This window comes from Equus asinus, chromosome 22 (assembly GCF_041296235.1).
Source record: "Equus asinus isolate D_3611 breed Donkey chromosome 22, EquAss-T2T_v2, whole genome shotgun sequence".
NCBI lineage: Eukaryota > Metazoa > Chordata > Mammalia > Perissodactyla > Equidae > Equus > Equus asinus.
Window position 1 is genome coordinate 11,536,024 of NC_091811.1, and position 16,795 is coordinate 11,552,818.

Sequence of the window (16,795 nt, forward strand, 5' to 3'; positions counted from 1 at the left end):
CCATTAACTTGAGTGTGTGTCATTTCACCCACCCATAAGCCACCATTTGACATGGCCTATATTCGTTAAGTTGTAGTTGAGAGACAAGCCAATCTGAGGCTTTATATTTGTAGCTGTGAAAGTTAGGAACAAGGAGATGGTATTTTGAGAATTATAGTCTGGTTGGTTGGTTGGGGAAAGGGGAGCAGAGACTCAGCTGGGAGAAATGAGAACAGTCCAGGCAAGAGTGTGAGGGAGCACAGCCCTCCACTGTGGCACTGGGGGCGCTGGGCCGGGAGGTGCGTCCCCAGAGGCAGGGCCTCCTGAAACACCACATGTTTCTTTCTGTTGTGGCCCATCATGTGTCACCTGGCTGTATTTAAAAAGAAGACAGAACGGCAGGCTTTAACGAGAACACTGTTCAGAGGATAACATGCTTTCAGCGCGTCCCTCAGAAGCTTGGGTGGGACCAGTGGGCTGGGCCCAGCTCGGATGCAGAGCTGGGTCCCGACCACAGCAATTGCACTGCAGCTGAAGAGCTGATGGGGCTGTTCTCTGAGGAGGACAGGAGCCTGGGAAATGAGCATGGCCTCGCTCAAGTTCCGTGTTCCCCCTTCCCTCTGCCAGATCAGCACTGGTCTGATGACGTCCCCTCAGATGCCGACACGGAGCTGCGCCTGCAGCACCAGGCAGCAGTGGAGGCGGAGCTGGAGTTGAGGGTATCAGAAAATGAGAAGGAGCCACCACCGGCCACACCAAGGCGCCAAGAGAGAGGTCAGTCTGTTGTTGAGGAGAAACTGCTTCCAGGATCCTGCTGAGAGCTGCTCGAGGATGCAAGGGGCACCAAGGATGCAGGCCGTCAGAGCAGAGCCAGGGCGCCACACGCCAGCCTCCAGATGGCAGACAGCTGGCTTGTGGTCCTCCTCCCTGTCCCTGTGCACGTGCCCTTCACATGGCTTTGGCCAACAGCCCCTCTCTGTGTGTTATCTAGGGCTATGAAAGGGTAGAAGGTATACCTCGAAGCTTTGGACACAGACCGTACACATAAATAAAAGCCACCCCTCGTGACTCAAGCAGAGGGAGAAGACGGGCGCTTCAGGAAATCACAGTCCCCTTGCTCTCCTTTCGGTGTCTGCCAGTGGCTGGCTGACAGCGTGGCCCCACTGCAGAGCTGGCTGGGAGAGGAGCCATCAGTGGGAATGGGGGGTTTCCTGCTGTAAATCCTGTGCCTGTTTCTTTTCAGGTCCTTCCCAAGTCTCCAGCCCCACTCGGTCCCCTGAGGAACAGCCTGTCCTCTTCTCCCCAGTGCACAGCCCTGAGACAGAGGTAAGGTTTGGGGCTCCCCGTGGGCTAGAGCTGATGGGACCCTGAGTGGACGTATTAATTCTTCGTCTTAGGGCCCTTAGTGTGAACCCATTTTTTTTGTTTCTTGTGCTAAGCGGGGCTGTTGAAAACAGGAGTGATATTGGGGTTCCAAGCCCAGTCCTTGCCATGGGGACAGCAGTCTGGGCAGTGTCTCCCTAACCCTGCTCTGCACCAATCCCAAACTTGAATCACCCCACTACCATGTCACTCTTTGTGGTGCCCACATACTCTACTGTTTTAAAAATAAATTTATTTTTAAATTAAAGTGATAATATTTGTGGAATCACTGGTTTGGTGTGATGGGTGCGTTTTTTTGGTTAATATGTTAAAATGAATATGAGTTTTAAATTTAAAAATATTTATCCAGGTTACCAGTGTTGTGTGAACCACACATTGGAGAATGCTACGTAAAAAATGGTAACAATATGTCCCGTGGAACACGTTTTGGGAAATACTGTCTGGAGGACAGATCAGGGAGGGAGGCCAGAGTTCAAGACATGGGTCTGCCTGGTTTGGCTTTGGGATTCTAAGCAGCAAGATGAATTTGGAGATTTCATCTGTGAAATGGGTGGCTTGGCCGAGGTGCTTGGATGGGGTGATATGAAGATTTGTGCAGGAATATCTGGATCTCTGATCTTCTGGGGAAGGACAATTTATAATACAGACTGTAATGATGGCTATTTTAAATCTTCTTACAGTGTTGGCCCCTGTGTTCGTACGTCAGAGATCTTGGAAGTCTGGGAGCTGATGGTGGGGAAGTGAGGGCTGAATTCATTAGTGTGCTTTTCACCAGTGTTCACTCCAGTGGACAAAGAATATAGGATGTGTTTAAGATGAACCAAACCCTGAAAGCTGAGTCCGTTCAACTCAGGAGAGTGGTTCTAAAAGTTGGACAAACAGAGCAGAAAGTGAGAAAAGCTCTTCTGGAACCGTTTGACTAATCGCTTAAAGGACAGAGAGAGGAATTTATTTCAGGAAGCACAGGCTTTTTGAGAGAGAGAGAGCGCCCCAAGGGATCTTTGCTGACATTAAAACCCTACCTTCTGAGCAGCTTCTATCTTCCTTTTCTGCAGGGGGCCCAAAGCCCACTCACCTCTGCCGCTGCCAACGGGAAATCGCCCGGAGAGCACCTTTTCCCCGAGCATTTGCTCCTCACAGCAAAGCCCAGAGCAGAAGCACCCACTGATCAGAAAGTGGTGCCCTCTCCCATCCGCTCACAGCCAGTGGCTCTGCCGGAAGCCAGGACACCTACCTCCCCAGTTAGCTCGCAGCACCTGTCATCGTTGGCCGCCTCCACCCCTCCCACCCAGCTCCCCATTTGCTCCCAGCCTCAGCCTTCCTCTGAGGCCACTGTCCCATCCCCAACCAAGTCCCCCATACGCTTCCAGCCTGTTCCAGCCAAAACATCGACCCCCCTGACCCCCATCCCCATGAAGAACCAAGGGGATGCCAAGGACAGCCTGGGTAGCCCTCTTGCTGTGGACGAGGTCCTGAAACGGAATGACCTAGTGGCAGAGTTCTGGATGAAGAGCGCCGAAATCCGCCGCAGCCTTGGGCTAACACCCGTACATCGGAGCAAAGGGCCGGAGCCCAGCTTCCCCTCACCTGCCTTTAAGCCAGTGTCCCCAAAGTCCTATTCAGTTGAGAAGTCTCCGCAGGGTGAGGGGCTCCATCTTCTAAAACCACCACCTATTCCCAAGAGGCTGGGCCTGCCAAAGTCAGATGGTGACCAGCCCTCCCTGCCGACCCCCAAGTCCCCCTCTGACAGACAGCTGAAGAGCTCCCACGAGGAGCAGAGAGACCTGTCCAGCAGCTCCGGGCTGGGCCTTCAAGAAAGCTCCTCCAACATGAAGACTCTGGGCAGCCAGAGCTTCAACACCTCGGACTCCACCATGCTCACTCCGCCTTCCAGCCCGCCCCCCCCTCCGCCTCCAGACGAGGAGCCCGCCACTCTTCAAGGGAAGCCGTATCAGGGGTACGAGCATAAGGAAGCTGGGCCCAAGGCCTCAGTGATCCCACCTCTGCCACCTGCTACCTTTATGCGTCCCCCCCGGGAGTCTGCCCGGCCCCCCCAGGAGGAGTTGCGGAAGTCATTTGTAGAGAGTGTGGAGGAGATCCCCTTTGCCGATGATGTGGAAGACACGTATGATGACAAGACTGAAGACTCAAGTCTGCAGGAGAAGTTCTTCACACCCCCCTCCTGCTGGTCCTGCTCTGAGAAGCCCCTCCAGCCACCCCTAGCCAAGGAGAATGGTAGGTTGCCTACTCAGGAGAGTGGGGTCCAGCCACAGAAGAGGGGGCTGCCCTTAGTCTCTCCAGAAGCCAAGGAGCTGGCTGAGGAGCGCATGCGAGCCAGGGAGAAGTCTGTCAAGAGCCAGGCATTGAGAGATGCCATGGCCAAGCAGCTGAGTAGGATGAAGGAGATGGAGATGGCAGCTGGGACCTCCAGGCCCCCCGGTGGCACCGCCCGCAGAGCCGCCTCTGTGCTCTCCAAGGGCAAAGAAGTCGGCCCAGAGTCTCCTAAGTGCCCAGTGCTAAAAGGCCCCGAGGAGCCCACCCTGAAGCATGAAGCCACTAGTGAGGGGGTCCTCTCTCCTCCATCGGACTCAGGGGGCCCAGATGGTTCAGTCACCTCATCTGAGGGCTCCAGTGGGAAGAGCAAGAAGAGATCGTCACTCTTCTCCCCTCGCAGAAACAAGAAAGAGAAGAAGTCCAAAGGAGCGGGCCGGCCCCCGGAGAAGCCCAGCCCAAGCCTCCTAGAGGAAGCAGCCACCAAGCCCAAGTCCTTGTGGAAGTCAGTCTTCTCTGGGTACAAGAAGGACAAGAAGAAGAAGGGTGAGGACAAGTCCTGCTCCAGCACCCCTTCCAGCAGGACCACTGTGGACTCGGGCAAGCACAGGATGTCTCCTCTCATGAAGGCAGGTACGTCAGCACCGAGGGCCCCTCGTGGGACGGAGCATGAGGTGTGCCTTCTCCATTCATCTGACTCTTCTCAAAGATCCCCTTCCCCACGCTGCTCCCGCAGGGGTTCTCGGGAGCTCTGCTCAGGGTGGGGGAAAGGGAACCTAACTGTGGGTTGGGAGCATGTTCTGTTTGATGGAAGTTTGAAACCGGGTAAGAGAGCCTTGGAGGTTTGTGCCCTTCTTACAGTCACTTTGCCCCAAAGGAGGGCCCAATTTGGAGTAGGCAGGAGCACAGTGCTGAAGGAGGTGCCCGGCAGGCTCTGTTCGGGGCACCATTTATTTAGTGTTGGCTCTAAACCACCAGTGCCAGGACAAGTGTCAGCTTCTGAGCTTCCATCTCCCCATCACGGGAACAAAATCACTTAAACTAGAAGGAGATCAGGCCTCCAGCCCTCTCCCCGGCTGCTCTTGTGAATGTAGAAATCGGGACAGCGCCGTGGTGCTAACGGGCTGCTCGCCATCCTTGTTTGGCGTCTTCTTTCTGTCCCCTTAGGGCTGCAGCTCGGGCGCCAGCTGAGTTTCTCGGAGGACTCTGACCTCTCCAGTGACGACATCCTGGAGAGGTCCTCCCAGAAGTCTAGGCGAGAGGTATGTAGGCCCGTTGGTCATGGGGCTTCCAAAGGGGTCAGGGACCTTGGGTCCTGTGCTCTGTTTAGTGTTGGTTTTTGATGAGGTGGAGGACAGGGAAGCAGATCTCAGGCCAGGGGTGGGGAGTTAGCGCCCTCCTCTCGTCTCCCAGCAGACAGACAGCTGAATCCTGAGCCCAGCCCAGTGATCCAAGTAAGAGAGGCCTGAAAGGAGCTCTCCTCTTGGGCTTTTTCAGTGAATAGCTGGGAATTATTGCATCCATGGCAAGAGTTCCTGTGTTCAGTTCTTGTGAAGGAGACAGATATCCATGCCCAAAGCTGCATCTAGGAAACAGCCGGGTGCTGTGCGTTAGTTCTTTTGTCCTTGGAAATCTCATGTACACTAGCATCCACAGTGCCCAAGTGACAGGAGAAGGGTCGCCCGTGCCGCAGGGTCTGGGGGAGGCTGGGATGGGGCTCGGGGTCTGCACGGTCGATGGAGGCTGAGCCCCTGAGGCATACGCCCTGTTGTCCTGCCTGCTTTGCGCGTTTGTGGAGTAGAGAGCATTTTTTGTTATCAAGGAACTGGTCCAGGAATCTGACCTGGGTCCTGTGCTGAGTAGGGCATGACAGAGGTCTGACATGGCCCTTCTCGCTGCCCCCAGTGTGGGAGACAGTGTGGCCACTCACTTGGCTCTCCTGAGAGCGAGCCCTGTGTGAAGGCTCCTTCCCCACCAGCCTCTCTTTTTGTTCCGTCTTCTGATTTTCCAGGGCTCTTACAGCTTTGTCGAGACACAGCGAAGTTGGAGGATGGAGAGGGATTAGGGACAGTTCTAACAGGGCATCTGTGTCACAGAGCCAGTGATGGGGTGGGGACTACAGGAAGGCCGAGCAGCTCACAGGGGTGGGTGAAGCTCGGTGGCAGCCTTCCCAGCCCATCTCCATTGTCCAACCCTGGGGTATGTGCACACCCTCCTGTGCAAGGAGACAGCCCAGCTGCCTTCAGCTCCCTTTTTTGAATGAAAACTTTCCCAGAACATCATGCACCTTCTTCACAAGGCTTCCAAAGGCTTGGACTCGAGTCTGCTCTCCGCTGACTTCCAGGGAGGGCCATGGCAGGGCTGAGCCCTCACATGCCCGTTCAGTAGAGGTGACTTCTGCAGCCTATTTCCAGCTCCCTCCTCCCAATAATAACTTGGCAAACTGGAGGAAACCCGTCTTTTAGTTCTCATCTCATTCTTGATTTGTCTGTCTCTCTTTGCCACGAGACCCCTTCTCTCTCCACTCTCCTAGAAGGATACCTAGGCAGTCAGACCTCTCATCCTACCCCACCCCATCCATCTGCAGAGCCAGACTCCCGTGTCCCAGCCAGGCCAGCACTGAGTTAAGGCTGGGTTCCTCTGTGCTCCCTACGAGGACCCGGCTTCATGTGCTCCATCAAGTGCTCTGTGTGGAGCCTGCCCAGGCGGGAGCATCAGCACTGCACTGAGAATTGCTTCTGGATATGTGTGTGGGTCCCTAAACTTCCCCACACTGGAGACTGGCACTGCTAGGGAGTCTGAGAAGGAGGAGAATGTGGTGCAAGCCTGCCTTTTTCTCAGTGCAGATGTGCAGATGTACAGCCAGTTCATCCTGTGTTGGTCAGAAGCTTCCATCTGTGGTCCTTTTGTGGTCAGGTCTCTCCACTGTTTATCTATTAATTACTGAAGCATCCTGTCAGAATTCTGAGTGGCAGGCTGCCCGAGCTGGCTATGCCAAGGCCATGGGCTCAGCAACATATCTCACTGACCAAAGCCCCTCCCAGGGCCTCGCAGGCCTGGGGCACACACCCCACCTAGACAAACAAGTCTTAGTCCCACTCCTAGAAGCCCAGAACCAGGGGCCTTGGGAGGCTCATGGTCCACGTGCGCCCACGGAGGCAGAGCCCGTCAGGGTGCTGCGTAGGGACGCTAAAGGCAAAGCCGAGCGTACACCTGCTGCCCGACCCCCACTGTGCTATGGGGTCAGGCCGAGTGAGAGCAAGGCACCGTGTATTTTCAAGACGTGGAAGCTAAGGCAGGAAAACAGACCGAAACAAAAACAGCCACAAAGGACACTTTGGAACATTTAAGGAAACTTGATCATGGGCGGTACAATGTGCATAAACCTGCAACGTTATCACATTAATGCTAAGTACCTTGTAAGTGATGAAGGTACTGTAGTCATGTAGGAAAATGTCTCTGTTCTTAGGAAGTACACGCTAAAATCTGAGGGGATGACAGATCATGATATGTTCAAATGATTCAGAAAGAAGTGATTACATGTAAAGATTATATGTATCAAATGTGTGGCAAGATGCTAACATTTAGCAAATCTAGGTGAATGGCATACAGATGTTCACTGTCCTCCTCTTTTAGCTTTTCTGTAGGTTTGAAATTTTTCAGGGTAAGAAGTGAGGGGAGTGGAGACACCAGAAGTGGGTGTGAATTTACTCAGAACGGAGCATCTTGCTAGCTGTGCCTGGACCCCACAGCTGGAGGCTGCTAGGGCAGCACAGCTGGGGAAATGGTTCCTCTTGTGTCACAGACCCATCTCTGAGTCAGGCATCTGTAAAACAAGTGCCTGAGTTTTGTTTCATTAAAAAAAATAAATAAAAACCCACTAAAAATCACTTATTTTTATTAAAATGTTTATATAGAAAAGATAATACAGATTTAAAAAAAAAAAATCACCTGCAGCACTACCAGTAAGAGATAACTCACGTTCACTTCTCTGCCTCAGTCTGACTACACACCAGAGCGCGTGCATCGGCCCACTGGCAGGCCCTCCCCGCCTTCACAGCAAAGGCACCAGCTCTCAGGCTGGCCCCACTCTTGACACACTGCACAGGTCATGATTTCAGTCCTCTGGTCCTGGCCTCTCCCAAGCTGGTACCCTCCCCAGAAATTGGTAAATGACTGCCCACCCCCTCCACTTTTTACACCGGCCACAGTACAGATGTTACAGGTGACCCCTTAGCTTGTAGTTGCCTAGTACCTGTGGGGTTTCTCACATACTGCTTGGGGAAGGCGTCTGTCTACTTTTTTTTAGCTGGCTTGTTCTGATAATGAAGTTCTTCTCACTCTAGTTTGTGGGAGAGATGGGTGAGTCTGAGGCAAGGTGTAGGGGTTCACAGTTAATGTCGCTGCTCAGAAGGAAACTCAGTCTTCTCTGGGCCAGTCTGCTCTGGCAGCGTACCCCCTGGGCCGGGCCCCACAGAAGCAGGGGGAGCAGCAGGGCAGCGGGGACACACAGTCCGTCCTGACGCTCTCAGAATCTCCCCACCCCGGGGGCACCCAGACCCCCACCACCTCCTCCCTCCCTCCCTTATTGCCTTTTAGCCGTTTGCTGGGGCTGGTGAGAGGACTGGAAGAGCAGAGGTCACCAACCGTGGCTCTCTGAGCACATCTGCTCAAGGTTTAGTGGAGTGAGAAGAGGTGACAATTACTGCCTGAAATGTTTTTGATGAATATCAGTTATTTATGCTATTTCAGGTCCCTTTCACTGTATATAATGAAGAAATGGCCCCGCCCCCTGTCCTAGGGTTGCCAGGTGGCCCACTAGGAGCCCAGCTGGCCCTGTTCAGGATCACTGCCAGGAGAGGACCTTTGGAGGGAATGTGAGGGTTGACACTCAGTTTGTTCTGTGTCTGTGTCTCTGGTGACAGGAATCTCCCACCACCTGGCCTCCATCCAGTAGCCCATAGCGTTCAGCTGGAAGAAGGGGTCTGAATTTCCACAAGCGAATGGGTTACTAAAGGAGAAATAGCATCCCCAGCAGTTTTAATTTATACATAAGGAAGACTGAGAAGAGAAAAGAGAAGATTTGGGGCATAGTGAGGAAGAAACTTTCTTCTCAGTAGAAAAGTGAACCAGGCCTAATTCAAAACCTGGATTCACTAAGGCGCTCTCCTAGGACCTGACCCCAGGTTCTGCTCTTACAGTCGTGCGTGACAGCGTGCAAAATAATCGTATGTTTTAGTCTTGTGTGTTTGTTTTAAACTTCTAACTGATTTTGCTCCATTTCTGTGTTCTATTTTTAATTTTTTAATTGTTATTATTATTACTATTCTGTTTTGTTTTTTGTTGCCATCCCCTTAAAAGTCGATTTATGTGCCACACGCCTTGGCATTCAGGAGATCATATGCATCAAAGGTAGTGTCTCGTTCCCATTGGCTGGTCATGTTGCATGCATGTCTGTGATTAACCACCAGAGCAACCCCCAGCCCTGGCCTTCCAGCCGCACCCTCACTAACTGCGTTCACATGTGCATGGAGCAGCAGCAGACATGGGCAGCAGGACTCTCTCTAGCTGCATCATGACCAAGAAGGACGGGGAGATACCCCGCTCTTCCCTGGCTGGAGTGCATGTGTCATTTCGATCCAGGTGCCTGGGGGACAGGGCTGCTGCCCTTTGGGACTGGGCACCAAAGGAATGGGGAGTTCCTGAGCCCTCAGCTCTGTGATCTGCAGGGTGAAATGCTTAGGATACCCCTGACTTGTTCAGTTGGCCCTGTACCATCACTTGAGCTCTTAAAATAAAAATTACTAGGAAAAAAAAAGGTTATTAGGATATATTCCTGAGTTAAATTTGAAAGTCTCCTTTAAAGTCTGTAAAAGTCTCCGTTCTTTATTTTCTAGGAGGCAAATTGCCTCTATTTCTAAGAGGCAGACTCTCAACATTTGCCTCTCACTGGCTGCCCAGTGTTTATTCAAAGCGTCTGACCCTCCCTGGAGCCCTTCATGCCCATGTTTGCAGGCTGAATTGCACTGGGTTTGGTCATTCGCCTCCTCGGCTCTTGATGGCACTGGCTGAAACAGCCCTTCCAGACCACTTCCTCCCTTCCTCTCCGGGCTGGCGGTTGCTTCTGTGCAGACCTCAGAGGCAAGCTGGCTTCACCTCCACAGCTCCTTCCTTAGATGGTAGAGTTGGTTTGGGGTTCACCAGACTTAAAATAGAAGCATCCCTGTTTTTCCTATTTCAGATGTTACTTCTTAAAAGAATCATATATCACTCATCTGAAGAGAGTTGGCTTTTGAAACCAAACAAGAAAATAAAAGTTCCCTGATTTTTCTCTTTTTCCTTTCCCTGCACACCTCCTAGAAGCAGGAGGCTTGGGGAACATTTTACTAATACATTTACCCCTACAAAGTCTTAAAAAGAACAGACAGCCTTATATGGGAAACAGGTGATCTCAGTGATAAATGAGCGTATGTCCCCTTGTCCTTTTAACTTCCTAATAGTCAGTCCCCACTCAGCCTCCCATCCCTGTCCTGGCAGGGAAGCATCTCACCTGGAGATCTTCAGTGTTCCCTGCGGCATTTAGGGCTGTAGCAGGGATGCGTGCCCCGAGCCGCTGGCTGAGTCTGCGCACAACTCATGCCTCCGTCTACCCAGCGGGCACTCTGCGGACAGGCAGCCCCAATGCAGGGGACAGTCCTCTCCACGCCCTGCCAACCAGCACTCACACCCGTCTCAGGCCTGCATGCCCCTGCCTGAGGAATGCTCTTGTTCTCTCCAGCCAAGAACCTACACAGAGGAGGAGCTGAATGCCAAGCTGACCCGCCGCGTGCAGAAGGCAGCTCGGAGACAGGCCAAGCAAGAGGAACTGAAGCGGCTGCACCGAGCCCAGGTAAAACCACAGATGGCGGGGCTGCGACTCACAAATGGGAAAGTCCCAGGCAGCATCCTCCTCTGTAGCCTGCCTGTCCCCATCAGTGATGAGGGAGGGTGAAGAGGGCAGAGCAGAGGTAGACAGGCGTCCCCATTGTCTGAGCGGACAGTCTCAGGCCACAAGCCCCAGGCTTGATGTAACTGCAGAGGCCTCGACTTTGTGGAGCTGTTGGTAGAAAGGGCAGAGCCAAGCACTGAGTTTCCCGACTTCCTGGATCTGCATTAACCCTGTAAAGTCCGCTGCTTCAGTTGTGAGAACTGTTACCAAGAGGCAGTCTGTGCCCTGAGCCTCCAACGGGCCAAGGATTTACACGTCGCAGCTGCCCTCCAGTCATCAGCCTATCTCCAAGCCTCTCAGATCCTAGACCACTCTAGATTTTGTTTTTGAACAAAAGACAATTTCCTTATACAAAGTGTTAGTAGATACCTAAATACAATGTTTTTTTAAATGAAGTCGAGTGTATATAGTTGTATTCCTAAAGATGAGGATGCTAATTAAAAGCTCTACAACAATGAGAAGGATTAACAGCAAATACAAATACAAAGGAGGGTGCTCCTCTGAATTCAGTGTTTCATCAAACATCAAAAACCACCAGTCTTCTAGTCCTTTTCTCGTGCGTTATTCTCTATCCCCATTCTCTGCATCTGATTGGCTCCCTGGATTTTATTCCTTTCCAGTGTGACCTTCTCCACAGATACCCATCATTGGCTGCTGCTTGGGGTTGGACATCCTTCTGGGTGTCGGTCATCAGTCCCATGTAGCACAGAGAAACTTCTCATCACTCACATCCAGATTCCGGCTTGTGGCTCCATTCTAGATTTTTTTTTTAATTTTTTATCTTGTAGAGACAGCATGTCTGCAGTTCTCTCCAAGAGCCCCTGCTCCTGTTTTTGTACCCTCGCCATCGGAAAGATCTTAGGTTGAAGATCTTGAATCCTTCCTACAGGAGTTTCTCTCCACTTGATTTCTTTGAACTGCCCTGAGGAGGAGCTGGTCCCCCCTTTGATGTGCCGCCATGCACCCGGTGCTTACTGGTTATTGGCTGGGGTCTGCACAGCTGACAAGGCCTGGGGGTTGATGCAGGTGCTCTGCACACTGCACTCAAGGCATAACACCCGTTGACTGAGCCTTTCCAACTTGTGACCTGATCTGTCTGTGTCCTCTCTGTGTTTGTGCAGTTCAGCTGTCCTCCTGAAAGCTGGGAGATAAGAGGAAAAGTTGGGTGCTTATACTGTCTTGTTTTCCCGCAGATCATCCAGCGGCAGCTGGAGCAGGTGGAGGAGAAGCAGAGGCAGCTGGAGGAGAGAGGGGTCGCTGTGGAGAAGGCACTCCGCGGTGAGGCAGGTACTGTCTGGGTGTCCTTTGTGAGGAGTTTGTTCCTGAAGGAAAGCCCCCACCCCCTGTGGTAGGCTGGTTGGCATCACCTCATCTGGAATTCAGCTTCTTTTCCAGCAGGATTCTCTGGGTCCCCACATCACTGAGATTTGGGGCTTCCTGTTAAGAAAGGAAAAGAAAAGCAACTCTGTTGGGACTGCCCCAGGCCAGACCTGCTCCTCCACCCTGTCTTAGGGCTTGCCATCTTCCTGTAGGATGAAATCTCAGTCCTCTTCACCTGCTCATGGCAAGCGCTGGGCGTCCCACCCCACCATCCTCTCTAGAAGAAAATAACTGGGAATGAGAGAGACTGTACCATGAGGAACCATCACAGAACTGCACAGGCAGGGCCCCTGGCTGCTCCCCACCTGCCACCTCCTGTTCTTAGCTCTCTGGGCTCCTCTCCTGCCCAAGCTGCACAGAGCACATGATGAAACACACCCCGCAGAGCCCTCACCACCTCCTGTGGGCAGAACCCACATGTTTCCCAGTGTGAACCAAGCTCTGTTCCCCAGAGGCCGTCGCTTAGGGCAGGGTGGAGAGCCTCGGGGACTATGGTGAGCTGGCATGGCACAGACACTGGGAGATAGCCATGCGGGCCATGTGCCTGGTGACTGCCATCTGGGGAAGAGCTCAGAGTATAGTGCAGCCACACCCACTCATCACGAAGCAGCCTGGGGGGTAGGTCCAGCACAGTTGGGCAGAGAAAGCAAGGAAGTACCTGAGTCATCCCTGGTCCTAAGGGCCCGAGAAGCTTTTTTGGTTCAGGACTTTGAAACCATGGGCCAGCCCCACTGTAGCCCCAACTCAGGCACGGAGTGACTGATGTTTGCTTTCTCAAGAGTTCCAGAGTCTCGGTCCCATCTCTGGTGGGGAAACATCTCTTTGTAGAGAGTCCAGCCTATAGGTTCAGCATTCACATTGTGAGGCTGAAGATGAAGAATGGTGTGGCCTGGCGTTGCAGGACTTCCTTCTTCTGGTGTGGCAGAGGGGAGGGTGGTACGTCTCCTGGCAGCAGGCTGTCTCTAAACTGAAGAACCAATCAGAGGCAGCCAGGAATGGGGCCAGTTGCTGCCATCTGATCTTGCTGGAAAATGACCAATGGGCCGACCCCATGGTGTGTCCCTGGAGTCGAGATGAATTCCTGGGGTTCTGTAGGAGTGAAGTCCGTGTGGGGGACGTCGAGGGTCAAGCATAGAAGTAGGTCTCCTTTCTAGGCCCTTCAGGACCTAGGAACTGCAGTTAACAGTCAGCTCATTGATGACTTTCAGGTGAAGAGAGAGGGGCTGGGAGAGAAAGATGAGGATGTGATATTCTTGCTTTTGTGCCTCACCTGATGCTGGACTTACTGCTCAAAGCCCAGACCACCAGTGAAATGCAAAAACTTGAACCCTGAGCAGTCAATAGGCCAGAAACCTGGGACGTGTGAGTGCGAGGCAAGCACTGGCACCTCTCTCCAGGAGTAGAGATTCTAGTCACCTAAAAGGACCCCGAGTGAAGCTGTGGTATCCCCCGGCATCCTCGTTCTGCTCCCTGCCCTGCATGCTCTGACTTGGCCTCCTCGATTAGGCCTGACCTCCTGGAGGAAGGTAGCCTGGACCCACCAGAGATGCCCTGCACCCGGCTGCAATGGGACTGACCAGGCCCTGCCCTCACTGCTTTCTTTTCTTACAGAAGATTATCAGGAGGGAGCCTGGGCCCATCATCCTTCCTTCTTACCCCTCCCCACAAATTCCTTCTGCCAAGATGGGAGGTGAGGGGTGGCTGTCATGGCACAGGCTAGCTCAGCAGGCAGTGCACCTGTGTTTCACAGCGTTAGTCCTCCAGGAAGACATCTGCCCCTCCTGGGCACAGGGTTATGAGGTGCGGAGTTCCATCGCTGGGGCGGATGGGGTCCGTAAACACTCCTGCACCTGTCGGCTGCCATGCAGAATGAGGCTATGACAGTGCTTCTGTATTTCTGTAATAGCCCACGTTATTCCAGCCACTGACTGCCACGGAGCCAGAAAAAATAGACCTTTGAAGATTGGCATAGGATTTTGCCAAAATTCTAATTTCTAGTTCTTTGGATAATTACCTTTTAATAAACATATACAACCAGAATTTCATCAAAGTCAGTGGTTTTCAAATTTGTTTTTTAGCAGCAGAACCCTTTTTACAAGCCAAATTATAAATTTAAAATAAAAAAGAATTACTCTAAGATGTTAATAAACACAAATTTGAAAATACAGGTTACAGTAGAGACCTGCAAGTGCTCATAAGCCTCAGCACCCAGTTCATCCCTGGGGCACAGTGTAGAGAACATCCTGATACATAGGCGTAGTTGCTGTAAAGAGTGACAGGTTTTTGCAACAGCTCACCTGGCAATCTCAGGATAGATGCAGTTTAAATGATCTAGATGCTGGAAGCTTAAAGCGGCGCAGTAGGCATTGTGTGAACATCTGAATCACTAGCAAGCCTGACAGCAGTTCATATTCCTCGTAAAGAATACGTCTCAGCTGGAAGCTCCCAGACATCAGTCAACACAGACACCACCTGTGCTGTGATGTCACGGACGAGTGTTCCCCCGTCAAGGACCGTCTTCGACGGGAGCTGCTCTGAAAAGTGGGGTCTCACTGAATAAGAACTCTCCCAGGATGCTCCCCTGCAGAGCTGTACAGAAGCATTCGACGTGCAGTCCAGAATTTAAGTAAATAAGTAAAATTTCCTCTTCCCTAACACATCTACAGGGAGTACAGGCACTTCCCCACAGAGGGCAGAAGAAATTTCCTTGGGGCCTAAGGAAGGCACATTTTCCTGATAGCACAAATTAATGTGTTGGTGGTCTTCAGTAGGTTAAAAGCTGGCCTATCGGACATGTGAACGTGGTGTCTCTTATTCAAGTTTTTTAAATGAGTTAAAAGTATTCGTGAATCAGATATTTCGGAGACCCCTGGAACACCACTTGAAGAACAGGGTTCCACAGAACAGTCTGAAAACCACTGTTCTACTCCAAGTAAGCAAGGCTTTGGCAAAACGCCTCCACCAGCATGCAGGTCTGTGCTGTGTTTAACGGTGGGCTTTGGTGGCTGCTTTGGGAGATTTCCCCATGATGCATTTGGAGAGTTCTCAGGATACAGTAGCTCCTGCCATAAGACTATATTTCCAATATATTCTTTTCCTTTTCTTACTGTAAGCGTGTCACTTCCAAGTCTCACCCTTGTCTGCAGTTCCTGTCCCGACTTGGCAGAGACCATCTTTCAGGCTAAACTGTGCCCACCGGCTACTCCTTTCCCTCCTGCTTCTGCATTCCATTCCTCTTATTAGTCTGCTTGCTCCTGGCTGGGCCCTTAAGAAGGTACTCTCAGTTGAGCATGGTAGTCTAGAGTCTTCCAACAATGCTAGCCAGCCCCTTCCTGAGAGCGTGCAGCTGGCCAAACCTGCCGTTCTGCCTCACTTGATGGGCTCAAGCTTCCTTCGCTCTCTGAGAGGGTCAGACTGTTAGCCAAGCTGCCCTTCCAGAGAAGAGATTAGATATGGACCTGCCATCCCATTGATCTCAACTTGCCCAAGGCTCATGTGTATGCAGACTGCACGGGTTAGGTCCACAGCCTTCAAGCCCAGGGCAAGACTGAGACTCACACATGGTTTCTGGTCTGGAGCACCTGGGAAGCCCTTTCAGTTTCTGGAACCCGGGTTCAATCTTAAACCACTGGGTCAGGCTTGAGCATGAGTTGAAAAACCGTTCCATTCTGTTTTCTGATGTGTCCATTCTTGAAGGGGGAGCCCTCGTGTGGCTGCCAGGATCAGCATCCAGATTGTGAGATTTGGAGGAAAAGGGTAATAAGTAGCAGGTGGCTTTTGTTGTACTCTGCATTTGTTTATGATTCTGGGAGGATGAGGACCACCTGCCCACGCCCAGCCCTCGGCAGTGCCCAGCTCTGCATCTCAGCATGGGAAGACTATAACGTCCTTGCTGGACGGCTGCCAGAGCTGAAAGGCTAGGATTGCCTGTGACCAGCAGACCTTCAAGAACCTTAGGGCAAATAGTCACAGCTCTTGTCCTGCTGTTAAAGAGAAGGCTGGCTGAAGTTGGGGGCCTAACCTCAGAAGAAACAGGATCTCCTTCCTCTCACACCTGTACAGCAAAAGTGGTTCTGCAAGGAGTTCGATGGTTTGATGTCCCCACCAGTGGGGCCCCATGTGTGAATTCTTGGGAGAGCTGTGCCTACCCACCTAAGGACTGGGGTCCTTGGCCAGCTCATTAGGATGTCCATGTCCTGCCTTCAGCCCCTCAGGCTGGGGCCTCTAACATCCCGTAACTAAGGAAGTAAGTAGCCCCTAATCCACCCTTGAATTTTTTTAAATCTTCTTAATTAGACAAGGTTGCATCCCAGGAGGGTCAGGATTCCCAACAAAACCAAGACCTTCCGTCCTAACTGATCAGAGGTATAAATAGGAATCACACTGTGACTGGCCATTAACTCGATCGCCTGTGGTTTTTAGTGAATGCTGCCCTCCGACCACCAGGAACTGTATCACTCGGCATGTGTATATGTATGTCATGCACTGCAGAGAGGTGCCTGCTCGCCAGCCTCCTCTTTGCCCTCTTGCTGTATCTCTGTGTGTTTCTTATGCTTCATGTCATTGATTGTTTGGGGTTTGGGGGGACAGGAGGGTTATCTGCTCCAATAACTCTCTCTTCACCAATTCCTTGTAGACTATTGGGGAGAGGCTTATTACAGTGACCTCATCGACTTGCATCTGGGTGGTATGTATAGCAGCATCTGTTGCTGACACTAACCCTGCTGACACCCTCTCCCCGCCTGCTCTCCCCAGTCCCTGCTCACAAACAACAAGAAGAAATCAATCTGATAA

General features: G+C 52.0%; 1 protein-coding gene across 40 annotated transcripts in view; it reads left to right on the forward strand.

Moving 5' to 3' along the window:
* MICAL3 (microtubule associated monooxygenase, calponin and LIM domain containing 3) overlaps nt 1–16,795 on the forward strand; it is a 188,502-nt gene that overhangs the window by 154,566 nt on the left and 17,141 nt on the right. For 26 of the 40 annotated variants that reach the window (XM_070495267.1, XM_070495268.1, XM_070495263.1 and 23 more), the window contains 8 exons: nt 607–753; nt 1,223–1,305; nt 2,418–4,266; nt 4,801–4,895; nt 8,995–9,045; nt 10,412–10,522; nt 11,815–11,908; nt 16,638–16,688. In XM_070495267.1, the coding sequence (XP_070351368.1) occupies nt 607–753; nt 1,223–1,305; nt 2,418–4,266; nt 4,801–4,895; nt 8,995–9,045; nt 10,412–10,522; nt 11,815–11,908; nt 16,638–16,688 (2,481 nt within the window). Of the gene's footprint in view, nt 1–606; nt 754–1,222; nt 1,306–2,417; nt 4,267–4,800; nt 4,896–8,994; nt 9,046–10,411; nt 10,523–11,814; nt 11,909–14,424; nt 16,618–16,637; nt 16,689–16,795 lie in introns of those variants that run through there. The other 14 variants (XM_070495273.1, XM_070495281.1, XM_070495295.1 and 11 more) reach the window with 8 other exon arrangements.